The sequence below is a fragment of the Phalaenopsis equestris genome, unplaced genomic scaffold (genome assembly GCF_001263595.1).
Source record: "Phalaenopsis equestris unplaced genomic scaffold, ASM126359v1 Scaffold000002, whole genome shotgun sequence".
NCBI classification, from domain to species: Eukaryota; Viridiplantae; Streptophyta; class Magnoliopsida; order Asparagales; family Orchidaceae; genus Phalaenopsis; species Phalaenopsis equestris.
Window position 1 is genome coordinate 34,354,824 of NW_018164444.1, and position 23,533 is coordinate 34,378,356.

At 33.1% G+C, this 23,533-nt stretch overlaps 2 protein-coding genes across 4 annotated transcripts in view; both read right to left on the reverse strand.

The window, feature by feature from the left end:
• LOC110017856 overlaps positions 1-2,064 on the reverse strand; it is a 4,584-nt gene extending 2,520 nt beyond the window's left edge. Inside the window, exons 1-2 of the mRNA XM_020714999.1 lie at positions 2,004-2,064; positions 184-1,057 (exon numbers count right to left, since the gene is read on the reverse strand). Coding sequence (XP_020570658.1) covers positions 189-1,057; positions 2,004-2,064 — 930 coding nt within the window. The 3' untranslated portion in view covers positions 184-188. The remainder of the gene's footprint in view (positions 1-183; positions 1,058-2,003) is intronic.
• Positions 2,065-8,593: 6,529 nt separating this feature from the next.
• The window catches only part of LOC110024601, a 31,786-nt gene continuing 16,846 nt past the window's right edge, over positions 8,594-23,533 (reverse strand). The window contains exons 4-10 of one of the 3 annotated variants that reach the window (XM_020724684.1): positions 23,024-23,203; positions 19,765-19,949; positions 17,989-18,084; positions 15,861-15,906; positions 10,448-10,554; positions 10,092-10,196; positions 8,594-9,756 (exon numbers count right to left, since the gene is read on the reverse strand). In XM_020724684.1, coding sequence (XP_020580343.1) covers positions 8,818-9,756; positions 10,092-10,196; positions 10,448-10,554; positions 15,861-15,906; positions 17,989-18,084; positions 19,765-19,949; positions 23,024-23,203 — 1,658 coding nt within the window. In that variant the 3' untranslated portion in view covers positions 8,594-8,817. The remainder of the gene's footprint in view (positions 9,757-10,091; positions 10,197-10,447; positions 10,555-15,860; positions 15,907-17,988; positions 18,085-19,764; positions 19,950-23,023; positions 23,204-23,533) is intronic. The other 2 variants (XM_020724665.1, XM_020724674.1) reach the window with 2 other exon arrangements.

Consider the following 23,533-nt stretch of genomic DNA (forward strand, 5'->3'; position numbering starts at 1 on the left):
GCGTGGTTAGCAGGAATCAAAGAGTTCAAGAATTTGGAATCAATCACTAATGTACCGAGGAAAGATCTTACCACCTGTCAACATAAGAAAATGAAATAAAAAAGTAATATCCTTCACAAAACGTATCTATTATCATTAACAATCACAAGGAAAAGTGAATTTCAAAAACCTTAGTAGCCCTACCAGCATCAGTGGGCACCTCCAAAACCATTCACAGGTACAGAGGCTGCATCATGCTGCTTGGGCATATTTGTCTCCTCATCTTCATCTGAATCCAAAGTGAAATGTGATGCAGAAACATGCTCCAATCTGTGCAACTCCCTATTAATCGGTCTGTACCCACCAATCCCTCCACCACCACCGCCGCTGCCATTTTTCCCCGCCAAGAACGCATAAAGCCCAACAGCTACAGTGACCAAGCCAGCTAGATGGCAATTAAACTGCAGGGTGGCTATAGCGCTGCTGCGGTGGATGTCAGCATGACCGTGGCAGACAACACTAAAGTTAGCACGGCTGCGATGGCGAAGGACACATCCATGAGCAACTAAAGAAGTAAAGAGAGAGAAAGCCATTTGCAGGAACCAGGAGCCCTGCAGGGCAAGGCCCGCTGCTCGGGCGAGACGGGGAAAGGGAGAACGAGGGCGTGCAATAGCTAGGAAGGAAGCGGCGGCGCATATAAAGATTGGAACGAGCAGAAGGTCGAAGTAACGATTCTCGAGGCCGTCGGGATCCTTGTTGTTGCGAAGGCGGAAGAGGAGGAATTCCTGGATGAAGGCGGAGAGGGATAGGAAATGAAGCATAGGGTTGGGGAGGGGACACAGATTGGAGAGGGAGAAGAGGGAAGAAAGTGCGAAGAGGAGGAAGAAAGCGGCGACGGGGAGGGAGGAGAGAGGGAGTGGATAGCCGATGGGATCGGCTGAGAGAATGGAGGTGAGGATGGAGTTAGCGACGGCGAGGATTGAGAGCGAAGCGGAGAAGATGAAGGGGAGGGAGGGGGGAAGGGGGAGGGCAACGGAGAGGGATTCGATGGCGGCGATGATGAGGAAGCCGACGCCGCCTAGGGCGTCGTGAAAAGATGAATTTGATCATTAAAAGATGTAACGATTATTCATTTTCACATGATATGATTTCTATAAATATAAAAGCTTAAGACGAGTAAATCCGTGCTAGGTAAATCTTGAAAATATTTGGGGCATTTACATTGTAGTGTAAATGAGCCGAGCTTGAGCGGGTTCAAATCTTATTCGCATTCGTCTGGTATGTTTTTCAAGTCTAAATAGAGTTTTGTTCGAGATGATTCAGACTGTATTCACTCAATTAGAATTAATTTGTTTGTTTGAGCTCTTATTTGACTTAAAATTAGCCCAAATTATTTAAAAAATAAAATAAAATACACATTCTCATGCATAAGAAAGATGACATGCATGTAAATATTGAAGTTCAAGTATTAGATATCTAAATACAAAAGAATTGAGTGGTATGTATGTAAATCATCACTTAAATATCTTATTTATGTATTTATTAATATTTTAATAAAAATAAAAAAAATAATTATATTTAAATAGCTATGTAATCTTGTTTTCAACTTATATAATCACCCATAAGTGCTATGCCTTCAATTCAGGATTTTATGGTTGAAGATAAAGCATTCAATTATTAGATCAAATAAGTTGCATAAGAACTTATGTAAATCTATGCATTACTTAATTGTTACTAGTTAAACATCCTACAATGAATTAAATGTTTTAATTACCTTTACTTACTAACCAAATTTAAATAAAAAATTTTTATCAACTGAAACATTCTCATTTAACCCGTATTTTTTTCTATAATAGGGCTTTATAACCCCTTCAAAGCATTTGTTCCTAGTGGTTGACGTGGGTGCAGTAGTTTCCGGCACGGAAGCGGGAAACAAGGTCGGGCAATTGGATCGGATGGCATAAAGGAAAGTCCAAGGGATCATCCAAAGTGTCTGGCGACATCAAGCGACTCGTGCGGCTTACCTTTTGTGTCTCCCGCCCGGATCGAGCGGCATTTTGGGAAAGAGGCATTGTAGCCTGTCATTTTTACCTCGTTCCTTTCTTGTTTCCCACCTAGCTTGGTCTATTTATATGCTTGTTTTATGAGCTTAGAGTTAGTTTTTGATGTGTTTGTTTTCAAATTTCTTGTGTGGAGTTTTCTTCCCTTATGTAGGGATGTATTCGAGATGGTAGTGATACTCATGTTGTATCCTAATCCGAGGTGGTGCATATCTTTTCTTTGTATCTTTTCTAACTTGTCTCTTCTACTCCCCTTATCCATCGACCACTCCAACCTTCCCCAACCGCCTCCAACCAACTTTCCAACAGTCCAACCTGCTGTCCAAACCTTCCAGGCCTGCTGTCTAGCCCCGCAACCTGCTGTCTCGTCGCCAAACCTTCTGTCCAGACTCTCGTTACCTGTTGTCTAGCCTTTACGCCATTCTCTGCACTTAGAAGCCTTCCATACTACCCTCAACCCTTTTTCCCTTCTCCCTTGTCCCCTTGCTAACACCATTACCACCCTCAAATATTCACCCTGATCCTAATCGGGGATTGAATTGTTATTGTATTCCCATTTGTCGTTTGTGTAACGTTGTACCCCTATATCTAAATTAATAAAAGTTTCTTTACGTTTTTCCACTGAATTTCACCTAGTTCTAGTACCAGTGGCACTCTCTTCATTTCAAAGGCTCTGACATAGACACCATTACCACCCTCAAATATTCACCCTAATCCTAATCGAGGATTGAATTGTTATTGTATTCCCATTTTCCGTTTGTGTAATGTTGTAACCCTATATCTAAATTAATTAAAGTTTCTTTACGTTTTTCCACTTAATTTCACCTAGTTCTAGTACCAGTGGCACTCTCTTTATCAACTGAAACATTCTCATTTAACCCGTATTTTTTTCTATAATAGGGCTTTATAACCCCTTCAAAGCATTTGTTCCTAGTGGTTGACGTGGGTGCGGTAGTTTCGGGCACGGAAGCGGGAAACAAGGTCGGGCAATTGGATCGGATGGCATAAAGGAAAGTCCAAGGGATCATCCAAAGTGTCTGGCGACATCAAGCGACTCGTGCGGCTTACCTTTTGTGTCTCCCGCCCGGATCGAGCGGCATTTTGGGAAAGAGGCATTGTAGCCTGTCATTTTTACCTCGTTCCTTTCTTGTTTCCCACCTAGCTTGGTCTATTTATATGCTTGTTTTATGAGCTTAGAGTTAGTTTTTGATGTGTTTGTTTTCAAATTTCTTGTGTGGAGTTTTCTTCCCTTATGTAGGGATGTATTCGAGATGGTAGTGATACTCATGTTGTATCCTAATCCGAGGTGGTGCATATCTTTTCTTTGTATCTTTTCTAACTTGTCTCTTCTACTCCCCTTAGCCATCGACCACTCCAACCTTCCCCAACCGCCTCCAACCAACTTTCCAACAGTCCAACCTACTGTCCAAACTGCTGTCTAGCCCCGCAACCTGCTGTCTCGTCGCCAAACCTTCTGTCCAGACTCTCGTTACATGTTGTCTAGTCTTTACGCCATTCCCTGAACTTCGAAGCCTTCCATACTACCCTCAACCCTTTTTCCCTTCTCCCTTGTCCCCTTGCTAACACCATTACCACCCTCAAATATTCACCCTGATCCTAATCGGGGATTGAATTGTTATTGTATTCCCATTTTCCGTTTGTGTAATGTTGTAACCCTATATCTAAATTAATTAAAGTTTCTTTACGTTTTTCCACTTAATTTCACCTAGTTCTAGTACCAGTGGCACTCTCTTCATTTCAAAGGCTCTGACATATTCTTTCATTGCTAGCCCTTAATCTACCTCTAACTTTAATTAGAGGGCTTTATGTCATGCTTCTCTCCACTTCTTTTCTTCAATAGCTTTTCTTGTCATCAATGTCCATAAAACTCTCTTATCCAAATCCTTTCTTCTCTATATCTTTATCTCTCATGGAATTTCATATATTTAGGGCCTAGCTTCTATTTTCTATCTACCTACTTCTTTCTTTTTCTTTTTTGGAATTAAATTCAACCATCCTCACTTCATCAATTCACATTAGCACTCGTATGTATCCCCCTCTAAAATATATAGTATTTCAAAATGAAAAGATCATATTCTTAATACAATTAAACAAAGGGATCTTCCTTTATCCTACATCAATGACCGTTGAGCTTGAAGTTATACTATTCGTTAATGACTTCTCACCTAATGCCAAAACTCTTTTCTCTCCAACAAAGCATGTGAATTGGCTCTTAGTGGTTATGATATTGGCAAGAAACATTTCTATGATTTTATTCTCTTCATTATGAAAATAATCTGAATATTATAGATAACTTAGACTTGTTTATTATACTGAAGGTTTTTTTATTAAAGTTTTATTATTTAAAATGTCTTTAAAATAATATGGAATATTGATCCTTTGTTTATTGATGAAAAATTATTTTTCTTCTAAAAGTGGACTAGGGATTTTAAGTCTACGTTAAAAGATTTTGTAGAACTTCACATTTAGGTTTAGTTTTTAATCTTTCCTTTATGTTGTTGGAAATAAAAGAATTTATATTAAGTGATTAGTGTTCTAGAGACCTGTTACCTATTGATAACCTTAATGCCTCTAAGTCACAACTTACCTTATCTAAACATTGGTGTTTAGTTGTTTCCTATGCCACTATCCATGTAATTTTACTTCATTCCTATTTATCTAAATGATACTGAAATATCACGAGAGGTCATCGACAAAATGAAAGCTTAATGCATGCAAATCTTGCATCACCTTCATTAATGACAATAGATCATCTTGAAATGCTCGACCTGACCTAATGAAAGAAGTTATAAAAGGGCTTTCATTTATGAAGCACTTGTCGACCTAATGAAAGAAGTTTGTCGGCACTATTTTTGATGTGGGGTTTGCCTGCTAGTAGTATAGTGCATATCCACATTTCACATGCTCTTAATCCTTACTTTGTCCTTCTCAAGATCCTTTCCACACACAACATAGCACCCTCCCACACAAGTATATTATAATTCAGAACTTAACTCTCTCTTTTCTCACCAATGTAAAATCTCTTAATTCTTCTAACAATTGAGGATTTATATCTCCTCTAATAAGCTCTAATTTCCAATCTTAGGTAGTGACATTTAATCCTCAAAATCACAACTCATTTTCATCTTCTTCCCATTCCTTCATGTTGCAACTTGGAATGGAAGGGATCTTCATGAGGATAAGTTTATTTTAGAATGCAAGAAATTTATCCAAGGTTACCAAATTGGATTTGACATTATTTTAGAAATAAAAGTTGGTTCTAATTTTATTGTTAAACCTATTTCTTAAGAAGAGGCTCCAAATTTTCTTCATTGAATATTGCTACTATTTTTGGTCACTCATGGAAGGAGAATCAAGATTAAATTGGATTCTTCTTGCATAATTTATTTTCTCTTTTCACTATACTTAGTTGATTCATATTATTTTTTTAATTTTATTGCTTCGAGAAAAAGGTTCTTACAAGTGTTCATGTTGATAAAGTCATTGATGACATTAAGCACCTCTCTTAATCCCCAGTTGAAGTCTCAAAAACTACTGAAAGAGATTAAGTTATTTTGGATGGTTTCAATGTCATTAAATATGTTTCATATATGGTTAATAAAATACTCATACTTTTTAATAAAATATTTACTAATGATTATATTTATTAATATATCATATTAGAAATTTTTATCATGTGACTCTTTACACCTGATTTAACAACCAACTAGAACACCCAAAAAGAATAAAGATTGATAGACTCATGTAATTGTAGATGATTACTTTCATAATTCTTGGTGTAGAATTATGTTATTTTATCTTCTACTTATTATGCTCTAGACACTACTTTGGGTGACTTTTCCTCTCTAAGTATATGTTTATTATCAAGGACTTTTAGATCCCTTGTGATAATTATTTGAATGATCTCTAATATTTATCATTCAATCATATATAAGAGCTCTTTTTTTTTCTTTATTAACTGCACAAAATCACTTTATTGAAAATTCTATATTATATATATACTTGAGAGCATCATAACATAAGAAATCACTATTTATTAATGGTAATTGTATTGATTTTGTGATATTTGGTTGGAAACATAATTCATATATTCCAAACTAACTAATTTGCTACACCGCTTCAAATCTCATGTCACCCAAAGTTAAGGAAATGGAAGTAGAAAAAAAATTGGTCCAAAAATATTTGTTCTTTGCTTTAACATTGGATGAATACTATTTCAATTCTCAAAGTTTGTTTAAATTTAAACTTTTGACATGCAAATGCAACTTCCCTCATATCAATTCTCAAAGTTTGTTTATTTAACTAATCAGTTCTTAATTGTATTTTGAAAAAATTTCTTGTTAAGTTTTCTCTCAAGAATGTCATGCATAGTGAATTCGTTCTCATTCTGAGCTTGTAGTTGGATAAACTAAAATTTTCTATTTTTATCATAGTTTATTTAACTAATCAGTTCTTAATTGAATTTTGAAAAAATTGCTTGTTAAGTTTTCTCTCAGGAATGTTATGCATAGTGAATTCGTTCTCATTATGAGCTTGTAGTTGGATAAACTAAAATTTTCTATTTCAAAAAAAACACTCCCAATATAATGGAGGCTCTACTCCAAAGCATTGCTAACTTTGTTGGTATAGAAGAGTTCATCTGAGAGTTAAATTCAATGAGTCAATAACACTATAAACATGTTACCTCAATTAAGGAAAACATAAGGAAATTTGACTTCTGTAGTTGTGCTTGCTATTTTGAAAAGCATCAGTACATTAACCCAAAGATGCATTCCTTCGTATCACCGCATGAACAAGTTTTATGAAGCTTGCCAACCTTCATACAACAAATGCTTGGTCAGGGCCACGGTTGTTATTAGGAAAGACTACTTGAAGCAGCATGATTATATTGATGAAACTCATTAGCCTATGACAAGTCAATATTGTGTTTGTCTCACAATGACTGTAATTATGATACATTAATTTATAAAATGTTGGTAATCCTACTTGAAAAACGAATTTAAAATTTTCATTTGAAATGATTTTTAACTTATAATCGAGATGGCAAGAGATCAAATGAAGTTCAACTTGTAAAACTAAATAAAGCTAATTGTAATCATGTAAGTATTTACAAAAGAAGCTAGTTTTGAAGGCAAATGAACATATCTAGAAAGTCTCAATTAGATAAATGTGTTTGCATCTACCTCATTTCCTTCAATTTTTCTCTTTTCTTTGATAATGGCTTGTAATAAAAAATAAAAAAAAAACCAAATGATGCACTTCCTAAAATTTTGTAACATATTTATTTCTCTTATAGAGAAGATGAGACTTAGTTGTAAGAACTTCAACCACCCAAAGAATATCTCATTAATTTCTTGAGATACCTCCCAGAAGGATCAGACAAAATGAACTTTTGATGACATCTACAAAATCAAACAAAAATGAATATATAATCATCTGAGCATCATCCATGTTATGAAATTGATGTGATACATAACAAAAGAATAAAACACACATTAAAATGAAAATCTTAAACTGGGGTAGTGCCTGACTTTTTTTCTTGAGATTGTTAGGCCCCATCAATTCATCACCACCACAACTTCCCAAAAAATTTTCTCAGAATTTTTTCGCGAACCTTTTGATCCAAACCTAATAATATTTGAGTCACAAATTCTTATAGTTCGTGAATGATTGCACTTTTAAAGACCTATTTTTTGAAATGTCCACTGGCCAACTCACCAGCAAAAGAGAAAGATATCAATCAAATGTCAATATCACTGTGAGAGTCAACTAAGAAGTTGCCTTAATTTTCTCAATCAAGTTATTTTATATATCTTTGTATTGAAACCTAAAAAAAAATGTTGTGAGTTGACATAAGTGTCTCATAGCAACTAGAAGTTTTCATAGAGAAGTAGACAAGTCATTGAAAGCTATATTTATTTGAGAATTTTATAACCCTGAGTGCAAATTAGAGATAGTCCTCATAGCAAAAAGCACTACCTTAACCAGTTGCAATGATTGCATTTTGGCGCATTTACTTACATACCCCACTATTCCTATAATTTACATATCTAACATCTATACTTACATACCCCGCTCAAATCTTTGACAATACATCAAAAATATCACAATTAATATTTTTTTTTAAATGAAATACACCTTTCAATACATTGAGTATTAACACATAAGTGTTATAAATGTAAATATCAAATTTTAAATGTTAAATATATAAATACATAAGAATTGTCTGGTATGAATGTAAAAATTTCTTAATTTTTCAAGGCATTTATATACATACCAAGCAATTCTTATATATATATATATATATATATTTACATATCTAGCAATATAAATAATTAGTAATAATGATAATAATGATGATGATGTGCACATAACAACGAATCAATGAGATAATGATTATGAAAGTTAAATTATAGTAAACCTAGTGGCTCCAAATATCATAATAAACTCAAAAATAATAATAATCATAATAATAATAATATAAAATAAAATTAAATACATCATATACTGTCTATTGTCTGCCACTATGAAAATAAATAAATAAATAAATAAACATTAAACAGAATGCTAAATAACCAATCCTTCTAATTAAAAGATGGCTACAGCTGATCTTTGCATAGAGATTCTTTCTGCAAACAACACATTCAATCATTAAGGTAACATTAACCACAAAATGACCAAAAAATGATCACAAAATGCAGATTCTATCCACTAAAAAAATGGCCAAATCTATTTGGACAACTGCAACAAAAACAAGTTATAAATGGTTTGACCCAAACCATCTGGAAGGAACAGAGTCCTGGTGATTTCTTGTAGTATTAAGCAGAGTGGGCACGGGATATGCTTGATTCGGAACATAGTGGGGCCCATGAAATCCATAAGCAAGGCGAACATGAGCTGTTGGATCGTGCTGTGGTCCATAAATCAAGGGATTATGATATGGTCCATAACCCATATTAGCATAAATGGGATGCCTTGGATCACTACGGGCTCGATAACCCGATGGGTCTAATGGCATGTGTGGAAGACCGACTACATTAATGGGTTGTGGTGGAACATAAGACTGGACTGGATGTATTGCAGGAGGAGGCAAATAAATGGTGCTTAGGTTCTGATGAGAGCCAACACTGGAAGCTGCTGCAGTTATAGCATGTCCTGCCCTCGCAGGTGCCGGTTTTTTGTTATGAGGAGGCTGACTGAATTCGATACCGGGAATTTTCCGCTCAAGATTATTCATCAAATTCATGCTGGGATGATTACTCGGAGTGATGGCGTCGACAACAGGATCAACAGGTTGATTAGAAGGGAGTTTCCTCTTTAGAGTCCTCACCGAATAGTCATCGGCACGATTGGTTGTAATGATCGCATTGGCATGAAGCCGAGTAGACTCCATAAAAGTTTTTCTTTGCCAATCAGCATGATTGTCTGTGTTGTTGATATCAACTATTGGCTGAACAGATTGAGTTAGAAGTTTGTGCTCCATAATCATGGCTGCTTTGCTTTTGATATGTGTGCTTTGAGCTTCCAAAGAGATTGATCCAAACAAGACGGGCCTGAGGAGACATAATTCCATTTGCTCTTGCATGGAACGAGAGAGATGCTCGAGTGAACCTCGAAGGCAAGCATAGATCTTGGTCATCTCAGATTTCCCAACGGCTCTCGCAAAATTTTGAGAACGATCGAGAAAGTCCTCAATCTAAAACACATATTTAAGATCAAATGAGGTCAGGCTGCAATGGGATGAAGTTTTGAAGATTCATATGCATGCCAATTAATTCTTATGTATTTACGTATCTAACATCTAAAGTTCAATTTTTACATATATGCCGCCTAATCTATGCAAAAAAAAAAAGGTGTAATTCACCTTTTAAATTTAAAATAATGGTACTTGATGTGATATAAAAGATTTGGTGGTGTAAATGTAAAAAGTTAAGGTGCTATATATAAAAATACATAGGAATTGGTGGTATGCATGCAAATGCCCCATAAAATCTATATAATCCCTGAATATAAGATGATAAGTGTTTTTACACTCATATTGCCAACTTTCGAACCACCCCACGTCTTTGATATCCACGAACCTTCAAAAATGCTGGCACACAGACCTAGTTCCCAGAGCTTTTCGACTGACGATAACTGAACAAAATTTGAAATGCGGGAGTAAGAAACTGCAGATTTTGACGAGAAAGCATGTAAAGGACAGATTGTGGAATAAAGGAACAATTAAATCTTCCATCTTAAAAAATGGAATGCCTTTTGCGCTCAAATTCCATTAATGATCAATAATATCAGATATAAATAAATGGCCCAAATCTGTTCACTCTCTTTTGTGCCCTTGTTAAATAAGCTTTCACTTCAGGTACCAAAAATGGATAGGGGTAGTTTACCTTGGCCAGCAAAGCTACAAATAGCTCGGCTACAGATTCCTTATTTCCAACTCCAAAGTTCTTAAACAAAAGAACAACATTGCGCAAGTTTGTGGCATTTGTTCCATCTATGTAAAGAAAAAGATATCAATAAATAAACCAAGCAAAGCAATACAAAATTAAGAGTTTTAATGCTAGCGGATACTGTTTATAACAGAAAGTTTTAATCCACTTGAACTCGATGTTATACTGTGAAAACGACGAAGTATAGTTGGGTTTTCTGAATATCTTGCTCTGCTTATCTAGCAACACAATGCCAAAGATGTTGAGCTATCGCAAGCAATGATCCTCTTCATCCATGTCTTATCTCAACTATTCGGTATCTACTTCATGAATCCACCTTCATTAGATCCTACTGAGTTCTAAATGAAATTTTAACTCTGTTTCGTCAAGTTATGTTTAAAAGCTTGTATGCTTACATTGATAGATGGAGTACCCCTGTTGTTGCTAGTTGGAGACACTGATGTAACGAAACATTTATGGCTCTAACCTTATTGCCATACAAACTTTAGCAAGCATAGAAGCTGCATGCTAGTGTTTTACCTTTTTTTGTTTGTTTCATGTAGCCGACCCCACGTAGTGGGATTAAGGCTTTGTTGTTGTTGTATAGAAGCTGCATGCCAATAGGGATGTATCATATTGTATTATGCTAGGTCGCTAAGGGTAGTACATGTATAAGTTATGCCCACCTGTGTCAATGCGGAATAATTGACCAATAAAGGGTTAGATTTATAAAAGACTATGGTTATTAGGGCTCCCACGAAGAAATATATATGTCTTATAATCCAAAAAATATCACTCTATGCTATGATCTATGAAGAAGATGATGATGATGATGATGTTAAATTCAAATGCTCTGATTATGCCTGACATCAAATATCATGACAACTGTTATAACTGCTTTATATTCTATGTTATGATAATGATTGGTATGTCAAATGCTATAGTTATCGATAAATTCATACAATATTCAATGATCAGCATGCATTTGATTTTTTCCCGATTGTATTTATTGTTATTTAGAGTTATGACTTGCCCATTAAGTTATATGTTCTCATATAACTCAACACCATTAGAAAATATACTAAAGAACAAATAATAATGCATATGAATTTAAGAAATAAATATAAAGTTATAGAAGTTGCAGTTATTCTTAAATGAAATGATCAATATTAAGCAATTCTTTTATGCTTATAGTCCATAATTTAGTGTATTTAAGAAGTGAATTATCCACATGATTGTTATGTCATTATGTTTTTTTTTTTAAAATTTGTTGTGTGCGGCAATAAATCAACCAAAATATATTTTTATCCGCTTCCATCGTTGTTGTTTGTCCCCGCCTTGAATTATTCTAAGCTCTCAAGTTGGTTCATGATAAGAGTGGTACTAGAATAGTTTTCGTGTTGATGGAAACATCGCTAATAACATTTTATTAGGGCAAGAGTTTCCATCTAATTAAATTCAAGGAAACAAATGGGGATATAATTATCGTGACAACTGCAAAGCATATGACAAACATATGGGATTTGTATTTAAAGTTATTGAATTTTTTTTTTTAAAGAAAATAAAAGAAAATTTCAAAAAATTCGCCCTATTATTCATTTATGTCCAATTTAGTCCCAAAATATCATATTACTTCAATTTAGTCCCAAAATAGCATATTACTTCAATTCAGTCACTCGACTATACAAAATTTATCCAACATGATCCCTCGTGTAGAAATCATGAAATAAAATTAATCCTAATTTAATTCCTCAACAAAACAAAATTTATCCCAATATAAGGTCTGAGGGACTATTTTGGATTAAGTTTATATAGTTAAGAGACAAAAGAGAAGAAATGTGAATACATTGGAATTAAATTGGACATGTAATCGTAGTTGGGGGACAATCCTGAGATTTAACCGAAAAATGAAAATCCTTAGTTTATGCTTGCATATCTCTGAATGCTGGTTCCCTAATTCAATGACTGAAACAATTGTTGGATTTTCGAATAATCAAGAAGGTTTAGAATTATTATCTCACTACTTTTCTTTTCACTCTTGACCATGAGCTATTCTGCCAGGAGCCTCCAAAAACTTTACTCCACCCACCCATCAATGTACTACCAGATCAAATGCTTATAAACCATCTCTCCTTTATTGATGATATTCTCATGTTTGTCAACATCCCCTTACTTCATTGGCTTATTAATTTCATTAACTCTTTTTTAGGGATATTTGGTCATTTTATCAACAAGGGTAATAGCTATGTCGTTTCAATGCATAAATCACATCCATGTTGCATTAATTTTAAGTTGTCGGCGGTGTTTACTGAAGTAAAAAGAAAGCCCTTAAATTGTCCGGTTGGAAGAAAGGACTTTTTAGCAAGGACAAAATCACTTAGCTTAAGTCTTAAAAGATACTTTTGTACCTAATTTAGGTCCTTGTTTATCCTATTATAGTCATTAAAACTTTTGAAAAACCATTTAGAGTGTTTTCGGGGGTGATTATTATAATGTCAAAAAAATTCATTGGTGCAAATATAAGGAAGTTTGCTACAAATCTGCTGAATGGGAATTACTCTTTAGAAAACTTAGATGTATCATCAAGGTCATCTCATGTAAGCTCATGTTTTAATTGAAGTTTAAATTTATCCCTGGGATAAATTATGAACGTAAGAAATTATGGCTATATTGATCTGTTTAGTATAGTTCCCCAATAGTTGGAATCCCTCTTTGGAAGAGATTGTGTTTTATTAAAGATGAGGCTGAGGATTCTAGATTTTAATTCGTTGCAGATGAATTTTGAGATGATCGTGGGGTTGGTAAATCCCATATCAGGCCAATTGGCCCAATTTTTTTCACCATCAAGTTTAAGTCAAAGCTTTCTTTTAGATGAGGGTTGGACTGATCACACTCAAAAGCTGTCTTCTTGAATAGCTTGTTTCATTAATAATCATGATTGATCTCTCATGAACTCTCTAAATAGTAAATTTTCAATATAAGAAACACACAAAAGGGAAAAATCAATACTGTTAGAGATCCTTTTCTTTGGGAAACTTAATCTGGTATAAATGCACTGCTTGTTCCTATTTTTCTACTACCCGTTCAAAAATAACATCGTAGTCATTTTAGACTCGATAGCTCATAAATTCATCTGTTATGCTGTTCAAGAGTTGCATAATTATCTTTTCACTAATATCCCTTCCATCAACGAGGTTTGGAATTTTATGATGAACCTTCTAACTATAATATTTCACAGGTAAGATCTATCCATAGGTTACTTCATACACAGGCAACTTCTAATAACTAGGCTAATCCTAAACAAATCAGAGTAAAGTGGATTTGATACTAATTTGTTGCTTCTCCACCTTCAAAGCTAAGGTTTGGACATCATACATATCCAGTAAAATTGTAATTGCAACACATTGTCAAATAAAAGCTCACAATCCTCCAAGATATCAGAATATGATATTCTCCCCCGAGCTCTACCAACTCACATTTCAACATAGTTATTAAAACTCAGCGGTGTGCTCCTCTACTAATAAGATTTTTTTATTTTAATATGTCACATTTGTAATGTGTTGTGAGGTACTTCCATTGCATCACATTCTTCATCTTATATCAGGTCATAATCTTGCTCTTTAATTCACACTCATGCACGTGCTAAAAATTCTTCCACCACAAAGAAGAGCTCATCTTTAATTTGATGGTAACTACATTTTTTTGTCAAGTGAAACGTCCTTGTACTAAAAAACTCATTCCACGGTTTGGAGTCACTAAAAAAACTTACAACAATCAAAATTTGATGGAATCAACCTTTCCTCCAAAGTCACTCTCCCTCCTCCTATACTCAATGATGAACCCACACGGTATTGACCCTTTGTCTCTTGAAGCTTCTTAGTGAAAAGGGTTTTCATTACTTTGTTCATCCAATTGATCATTGTTATTGCATGTGGGTTCCTCGTGTTGTTTTCTTTCAAAATCAGTAAAACTCCACTGCAACTAAAGGATTTTTCACTGTATATCCTTCAGCGTAAACTCTTGAATATTCTTTCAAAGGTTTCTCCTTGACACTATAGTAGGTGCTACTTTCAAGATTTCAGGCACGATTAAATTTTTGGCTCTAGAGTAGGCCAAAAGTTATTTTTAGGTTTAGGTGTGAGGTTTAGGTGCGGCTTGTGGGTTAGGATTTGGATTTGGGGAAAAAAATTTAGAATTTATTGGCTCTGATATCAAATGATATTGCTCTAGAATTCCTGGAAAGTGCATAAGAGTAAAAATAAGTGTTGGCAATCTTCCTAAGATGGTAAGAAGAGAAACTGAGAGCAAACGGTGAAAATTCGGAGAGGGACGAACCAGCTGGCTGCTGTCCAGGAATACAGCAGAAAATTTGGCTGTCCAGCAAAATCAGTGAGGAGAATCCACCCCTAATCTCAGTCAAGTTACACGCACAAAATTTAAAGGAGAAAGATTATAGCACTCCTATAAGAAGAGAATGTGCAAAAAGATCTCAACTTATCACTAAAACAAAGAAAAGCCGACTGAACCAGTTCAAAAGTAGATACATGTATAATCTCAAAGTAAATTAATCCTGATACTAGTGTTAACTAAAGAAAAGAAGATCTTTAAGGGACCGACAGCCTTAGAGGCTGGGCTTGCTCAGCCAGCTAAGATAAATAGAGCCAACTTTCCAGTTCAAAGTTTCTCGCGCCTATCCCAGACGAAAGCAGAAATAGTTCCCACATCGGCTGTGGGAAATAATGCCGGCATCATTGCTGGACTTGTTGGTCCTTTAAGTTGTCAATAAATGATATCCCATTAATCCTCTCTATCTAAAAGGATTATATCATGACAAAATTTGCCATACTTATCCATTCTTTGAAGTTGCAACACAGCAGTACAGCATCATAACATAGATAAAGCATGCTCAACATAATGATGGTGCCAAATGCGAGCAACTTGACATTATCAATAAGCACTCGCTTTTGTCTTCCCACCATTGCCAGTCCTGCCCACGTCCCCTAGTTCATGCAAAAACCATCACAATTCTGCGAGTGCCACCAGAAATCAATTTCCTTTAGGTTGCTAAATTTTATTCAGTCACAGAGAGAAAGAGAGCACAGGAGGGGAGGTGCCAAAAGATAGAAAATTGAGTTTTTATTTCCCACCTTTAAATATTTTTTTGTTTCTTGGAATCTGCATTATGTTTTTGTTTAAGAAATTTTTAATACTATATATAATCATTAAGTGCCTTAAGTTTTGTAAGCTGATCAGAAAAACCAAGTCATAAGCCTGTGTCTTATATGACTCGACTTCTTATTTGAATATCCAAGCATTGGCATTCATTATCAAAATGGTACAGAAAATTTTAGCACCAAATAGCTTCACTGACCTCTCAGTAAGGCAGAGAATGGAGGCAGAATGGGAGGATCTCTAGTCTGTTCTGCAAGAAAAGGATGATTCCATAAGAAATTAATTATCTCATGTGGTTCAAGAACTAGAGACAGATAACTAGACATGAATTCAGACAAGAAATACTTACTCCTAAAACAGGCTTCACCAGATATGTAAAATAGTTATTATATGCTAACAAACTTTGATAAAGATTGGAATCAACAAGATAAAAATTTGGTGTCATGAAAGCAGTATGGTGGCAGCAGAAGTTCATGTGCCATTCAAAGCAAAATCAACGATGTCAAATGACAAAAAAACAAAGATACCATACCACCAAATAGCTTGCTCAAGAAGGTTGGTGGTCACTATCAAAAACTATGATGATGAGTTGTAAGAAAAAGTTCAGAGCAGGATTTTAAACTTGAATGATTAGCAGTCATTGCTCATAATTCATAAATCTAGTTCTCCTTTTGAATTTAACGGTTCGCTGTCTTCCAGAGGTAAACCTTGCGACTTTAGGACCAGTAAAATTCAATATATCATTAAAAAAAAAAACTAAAACTTATATTTAGTACATTCCTACGTTCATTACCAATTGTTAGGCAACTTCCATCAAAAAGCATAAACCAAGACTGCTAATGAATAAATAAAGCAACAGCACATGAAACATCACATATACGCAATACGCAATATGAATTTGATAAGTACTACGAATGGAAATATATTGGTATTAAAGAGAACCGAGAAGTAGGTATCCAATCATCACCCTGCAATATAACCCTATATAGACACTTTGCAAAATGCAGCACCAAATATGAGGTTATGGTTTGGGAATCATTCCTGTTGTCTTGTGTCATATACATTCAGAAAATTGAAAAGAAAAGAAAAAAAACAGAACATAAATAACATACCATACACTAAGGGTCTGTTTGTGATCACTTTTATTTTTTTTATTTTTTTATTTTTTTTGCTTTTATTCATAAAACATGTTTATTTGGTGCATTTTTTGCACGTTTATAGTTTTTTTTTTTTCCAAAAACAAATTAGCTTACTTTTAAAACACTCAAAACATCTAAAAGTTATTTTGAGTGTTTTTAAAAGCAACTAAAGATGTTATTACATACCAAATATGTTTTATTTCAAGTAAAAACATAAATAAAACAAAATAAAAATAAAAATAAAATACAAAGGTCAAAGATGATCCCCAACAACCCATAAATAACATGTTCTTAAAGCAAAGAGAAAAATGAATTATTGAAAAACATATTGCTACAATCAACATACAAAAACATTTAGCAGCAGCAGCAGATAGATTGGGACAGTTTAGCTGACATCAGAAGACTAAAAAAAGAATATTTGTTTGTAGAAATCCTAACATATACACTAAACTAACTTGCATAAAAGCAAAGCCGACGCTAAGAGCATATATGACTATCACGTGGCAAAACTTAGAATCTGAATTCAAACAAATTTAACAACCGACATATCATCAGATAACTATTTTAAATTTTTAATACATTGCATGACTCAATTTTAATTTTGAGAAAACTAATTTAAATAATATGTATCAATTTTAATTTGGAAACAACTCTTTTTAATGATTTTTAACTCTCTTATCAGGCATGACAATACTATTAAATATAAATTCAAATTAATAATTATGACTATTTTATTTCTATTAAATCAAGTATGCCGTCCATCTCCAATTCCCCATAGTAACCCAGCCAATGTCAAATACATTATATAATGACCAAATGTATGACTTTTTTGTGTATGATAATATAAAATTATCTTGAAATATAATTAACTTTATTTGATCAATCTTTAGTCAATTTAATCACAAACGAGCTTTACATTATAACTTAACAAAGTATTATTATTATTATGATTATTATCATCCATCACATCATAGGGGTATTGTCTAGTTATCTTATGCATACAAAAGGGCATTCATTCCTTCTTTCAATGCCTGAAACATGTAAAGGACGCCTTCAAATTATGCTTTCAGTAACCTTTCCAGTAAGAATGCTTGCTTCTAAAAAGAAAAAATCTGGAAAACTAAAAACATAACTCACTTTACGAAAAAACAAAAAAAAAGATAAACCTGTAATCCCAATGTTTTATACCTGAAAATGAAAAGCAACAAGGGATATTATGGATAAAGAGTTCAAAGTGCCATCTTTTGAACTGTTTATGTCATTTGCTTTTGCCCATGCCTTCATCTACATCAAGAAAATAGTAGAAAAAGATAAATTCAAGACATTTCCTACAAATTTTCTAATTAGCAAGCAACTGCTCTTATTGAACAGAAAGAAATGTCCAGTACGTTGACGTTGACAGTGCCAAGAAAAAATACCTATAAAGCACAGAGAAGTTAAGAGCTTATTTGGGATCATTTTTGTTTTTTTGTTTTGTTTTTTTTTTAACAAGTTTGTTTGTTCCTTTTTTGTATGTTTTTAAGTGTTTTTAAAAAAAACCAAACAAGTTATTCCATACCAAATATGTTTTGTTTTGAATCAAAACAAAAAAAAAAACCAAAATAAAAAAAACAAAAATTAAAATTAAAAGTGATCCCAAATGGTCCCTAAGATAACAAATGCATTGCGGAGAACCATGATAGGCTAGGCATAGATGTACTGACAATCTTTTTAAATGTCAGCAAGCTCAAAAACTTAGAGCAGTAAAGTATGTATGAAAACATTCACAATTGATCATATTGTCAAGATCAAAATTCTAAAGCAAGCGACAAGGATATCAAAAGAACTAATAGAAGGCATAACAAGACAGAAAGAATTTACAATAAGATTGTTAGCTATGTAATCAGATAAAGTGTCAAAATAGTAAGATTGTCAGCTATATAATCCGATAGGGCTGTAAACGAGCCGAGCTTGAGCGAGCTCAGGCTTGGCTCATGTTCGGCTCATTCGAAACTGCTCATGCTCGAAATTGGCTCGTTTTCGAACTTGGTTCGTGAACAGTGTGTTCGTGTTCAGCTCGAAATTGGCTCGTTAAAATTAAATTGAAAAAATTAGATGTAAATTATTGAATTCAAACTTAGACCAAATGTATGGAAAAAAAGACACATAACCACATTACCACACAAGCTATTACAATTTAAACTTAGATATAAATAGATATAATATATTATTATATAAATTATATATGTAATATATTATTATATAAATAACTATATATATATATATATATATATATTTTTTCGAGTTAAAGCAAGCCGAACACGAGCGAACAAAGAGTTGTTTGTTTTAGGCTCGTTTATAATTCGAGCTTTAAAAACTTGTTCGTGTTCGGCTCGTTTACTTAACGAATGAGCCGAACACGAACTATTCGCGAACAACATTCGCGAACAACGAGCTTTTTACGAGCTTTTTTGACAACCCTATAATCAGATAGTGCAAAGTGTCAAAATAGTCTCCCTTAACTATTTATATGGGCTCATTTTAGTCCCAAAGTCTTATAAAAGTGTCAAATTAGTGCAGATATTCTTTTAAAAAGGGCTGAAATAAACTCTGATAAGGACTATTTTAGCTTCATTAAAAGGGTTTTTAAGGACTAAATTAACATTTTTTATAACCAGAGACAAAAATGACAACCTACAAAAATTCACAGATTATTTTGACAATTTTCTCTACTTTGATATTAGAGTGGCATAGTTTGTGCCAAATTATTATCTAATATGAGTATGCAATATCCAAGAATTGTTGGAATTTCCCAAAGGAAATGAGAAATCAAACAAACAAATGAACTAAAACACGTGATCTCATGTGTGTCCGAGAACCTAATCTAGTGTCAACAATAGTAGATATATACTCGCAAGAAAGAATTTTAAGATAGAGAACAAGCATAGAACCAAGAGCAAAAAATTCTGAAAGAACTTGTAGTACCAAATAACACATAATGTGAAACCTTTCATCAATTGTAGAAATAATGGAGAAAAATAATGATCTTGAAATTCCATCTTTGTTTTCTACGGATATATCACATTCAATACCGGTCCTACAATCTACAGCTTTTAGAACTGGCACTCTAGCTTGCAGAACTGGGAAGACACCAGAAAGATCACCTTTCCCTGCACTATGAGTATGATTAGCTATGGCAGATATCAATGGAAAAAATATGAAAAAAGGTTCAAACATCATCAGAAAAATAATTTTTTAAATTAAAAAAATGACAACAAAGGCAAGCTTATTAGAATAAAAGTGTCAAAAACATTTAATATTATTCAAAAATGAAATAAACTGAGCAAATAACTTAACGAAAAAAATAGAAGGTTGAATCAGTAAAAGTAAAATTTACAAGAATAGACTCAAAGCAATAGCTTTTTATATATATCAAAACTAAAATGACTTGAAAAAATATATCACAGGAGCTGCAGAACATAGATGCAAAGCTAAAAGCAACATAAGTAAATGTTTATTAGTAAATTGTAGTTTAAAAGCAATATTAATACATTAATCAGCCAAATAATTTGATTTCTAAGATAAGACGAACTTTATTTGATCGCAACTATAAATTTATCGATTATAAACTCTCAAATTTTTGAACTTACAACATTCTTAAAGCTTCGAAAGATTTTCCATTCTATACTAGCACCATATGTACGATTATTACAATTCCATTGCCAATTTTTTTGGGACATTACATTTTTGCAGCATAATTATTTTTAAAATATTTTGGGAATTTTCTATTTTATCAGAATTAAATGAGAATATGTCACTCAATAGGACACAATGGAGAAAATGGATTCATGTAGCCAACCCCACTTAGTGGGATAAAGGCTAGCTGTTGTTGTTGTTGTTGAATATGTGCTCTGTTACCGTATGAACATTTTCTCCCAAAGATTCATCAGAAATTTTCAGCTGGAAATCTCAGCTTTGCTTCAAGGTTTCAAGGCATTTACAACTATGATTTTGACACAAATCCAATGCTTTTTAAGTATACGAGAAAAAAATCACTGCAGGATAATCCAATGTCTCATAAGGCTATGTGTGAAGAAAGAATTGGAAGCTTAAGTGCCAACAAATCTGAATAAGAAAAGTTTCAAAATTTCTAATTTTTTAAAAAATTTACTACTAATATTTGAAAAGCTTTCTATGGTACTGCACATATAAGTAAATGATCGTACTTAACACTTTTTAGGTGTGATCATTCGAAGCACTTTCCATAGTACTACATCATATTGAGTAAATGATCGATATAGTCTGCAAACTTTTTAGGTGTGTTCATTCTAGCCCAAACTATTACAGGTGTTTAATTTAGCCTTTCATCACATCAAATCTGAATTAATTTGAATATCATCAACTGTATCATTTCTTTGGATGAAAATTGGTGAAAGAAAGCTTTCCATGGGGGCATTTTAAACTTTTTAGATTAAAACTCATTAATTTAATTTGATATGTAGTGGGATTGACACTAAGAAATACAAAAGTATTCTTATGAAAAAAGTCCCAGCACTAACTTCATTCAAAAAATATAACAAAGCTGATAGTAGTACTAAACTAATTCAAATTTGTTAAGTGGAAAAACTAAATTGAACACACCTAGCACCTAAAAGTTCTAAGGATTATCATTTAATTAATCATATTATTAAAAGAGGATGGCAATAAGGCAATCCACATTGAAGTTGTCAGTAATTTTAGTGAGATGGTCATATAAAAATGAACTCATGACATTCAAGATTATGCAAAACTATACAAGAAAAATCTTTTATGACACACTCTTTAACGGTAAATCTCATTCAAACTTGCCCTCCAATATCAGGATTTTTGGGAAAAACTCATCTATAATGGTGTTAATTAAAAGCCAGGAATGAAATCTCATGATCAGTATTCCTACTATCAAGCATGTATCATCAGAGAAATTGCAAAGAGAATCAGCACAATTCCCAACTCAAACTTCAATCAAAATACTCCCAACAAGCCTGTGATTGATGCTTGATGCTGTTGATATAATGCCTTGATTAGAATCCTATAAAATATATTCAGTAAAGTTTAAATTACTGTTTGATCAAATTTTAGAGATTTAATTGGAACATCAATGGTTTTGAAGAAATTAGGTCATATGGGTGTATGCATAAAAAATGAACAGAACAAGTTGGCAATTTGACATTAAAAAAGCAGATAAATTAAATTCACCCAAATACTACACTGGAGCCAAATAGACCTAGGACATTGACATAATAGTTGCCCTGCAGTCTATACATTACTAAATTTCAAAAGTTCTACTGCCCTAAAATAAGATTCCATTTGGTATCACTTCTGCTTTCTATTTTGTTTTCATTTTTCTACTTTTATTTTTGAAAACATGTTTGACTAGTATAACTTTTAATTTTTCTTATATTTTGTTCATAAAACAAATTACCTTATTTTTATAAACACTCAAAACACAGAAAAGAAGTTTTTAAGTGTTTTTAAAAATAACTACAACAACCAAACATATTTTACTTCAAATCAAAATACAAATAAAACAAAATAAAAACAAAAAATATAAGACAAAGAACAAAAGTGACCCCAAATGGGCCCTAAGGGCTCATTTGGGATCACTTTTATTCTTTGTTTTCATTTTATTTTGTTTATATTTTGACTTGAAAAAAAAAAACATGTTTGATATATTTGATTAAAATATAGCTGTTTTTGAAAACACTGTTTTTAAAAACATGTTTATTTGTTTTTAGAAAAAATGAATAAAAGGAAATTAAAACACATCAAACAAACGTGTTTTTAAGGAAAAAAAAACAAATAAAAACAAAATAAAAAAACAAGATCACAAACAAGCCCTAAATAAATGAAAATGATAGCAATCAATATGATTTGCACCAGAATTTAAACTTTATTGTCCTACAAAATTAATAATTTGAAATTAAAACATCTACATGAAATACTATATCTTCACATTAATAGTAAGGATGTCTCATACAAACCAGAAAGATCAAAGTCAAAGGGGGCACAATCATCATCATCAAAAACCTAAAATTATGAATAGAAAATCCAACAGAAACTTTGCAAGGACATCTTTTATTCATTAGTGTTATAGGACCAGCTCAACCATTTAATAAGAGAACAGGTTTTCCCAAGTGATCATGTACCAAAGCATAAAATTTAAAAAATGAAAAGATGGTCAACTAACCAACCATTTTGACCTTACTTTGTTTTTTATATAAAACTTTGGCAAGTCTTCGAAGAACAAAAATGGCATGATCACGAGGGAAGTGTGCTGCATTGCTATTAGTGAAGTTGATGGATAGGTCGAGATCACTTTTAGTAGTGAACATGTCCATTAGAAAGGAGCCAAATGCTTCCACAACAGGAAATCCACCCGTATTACCTTGAGACAAAAAAAGAATGATAATTTGGGTTATATATATATATATATATATTGATAAATAAATAAATATATACATACACACATAAATGCATACATACATACATATCTAAAGAGGGTGACACCTAATTCCAATAAAATCCACATACCTGTTGTGGTCCTTTTGACCTATCAGCTCAGTATTCTAATGTCTGTTCAAATTTCTTGCTAATGAATTTTCACGGGAATACAATATTGTAGAAAATAATACAATGAAAAAAACTCTAAAGCATCTTATAACATTACTTTGTATGTATGTATGGATGTATGTATGTATGTATGTATGAATGTATA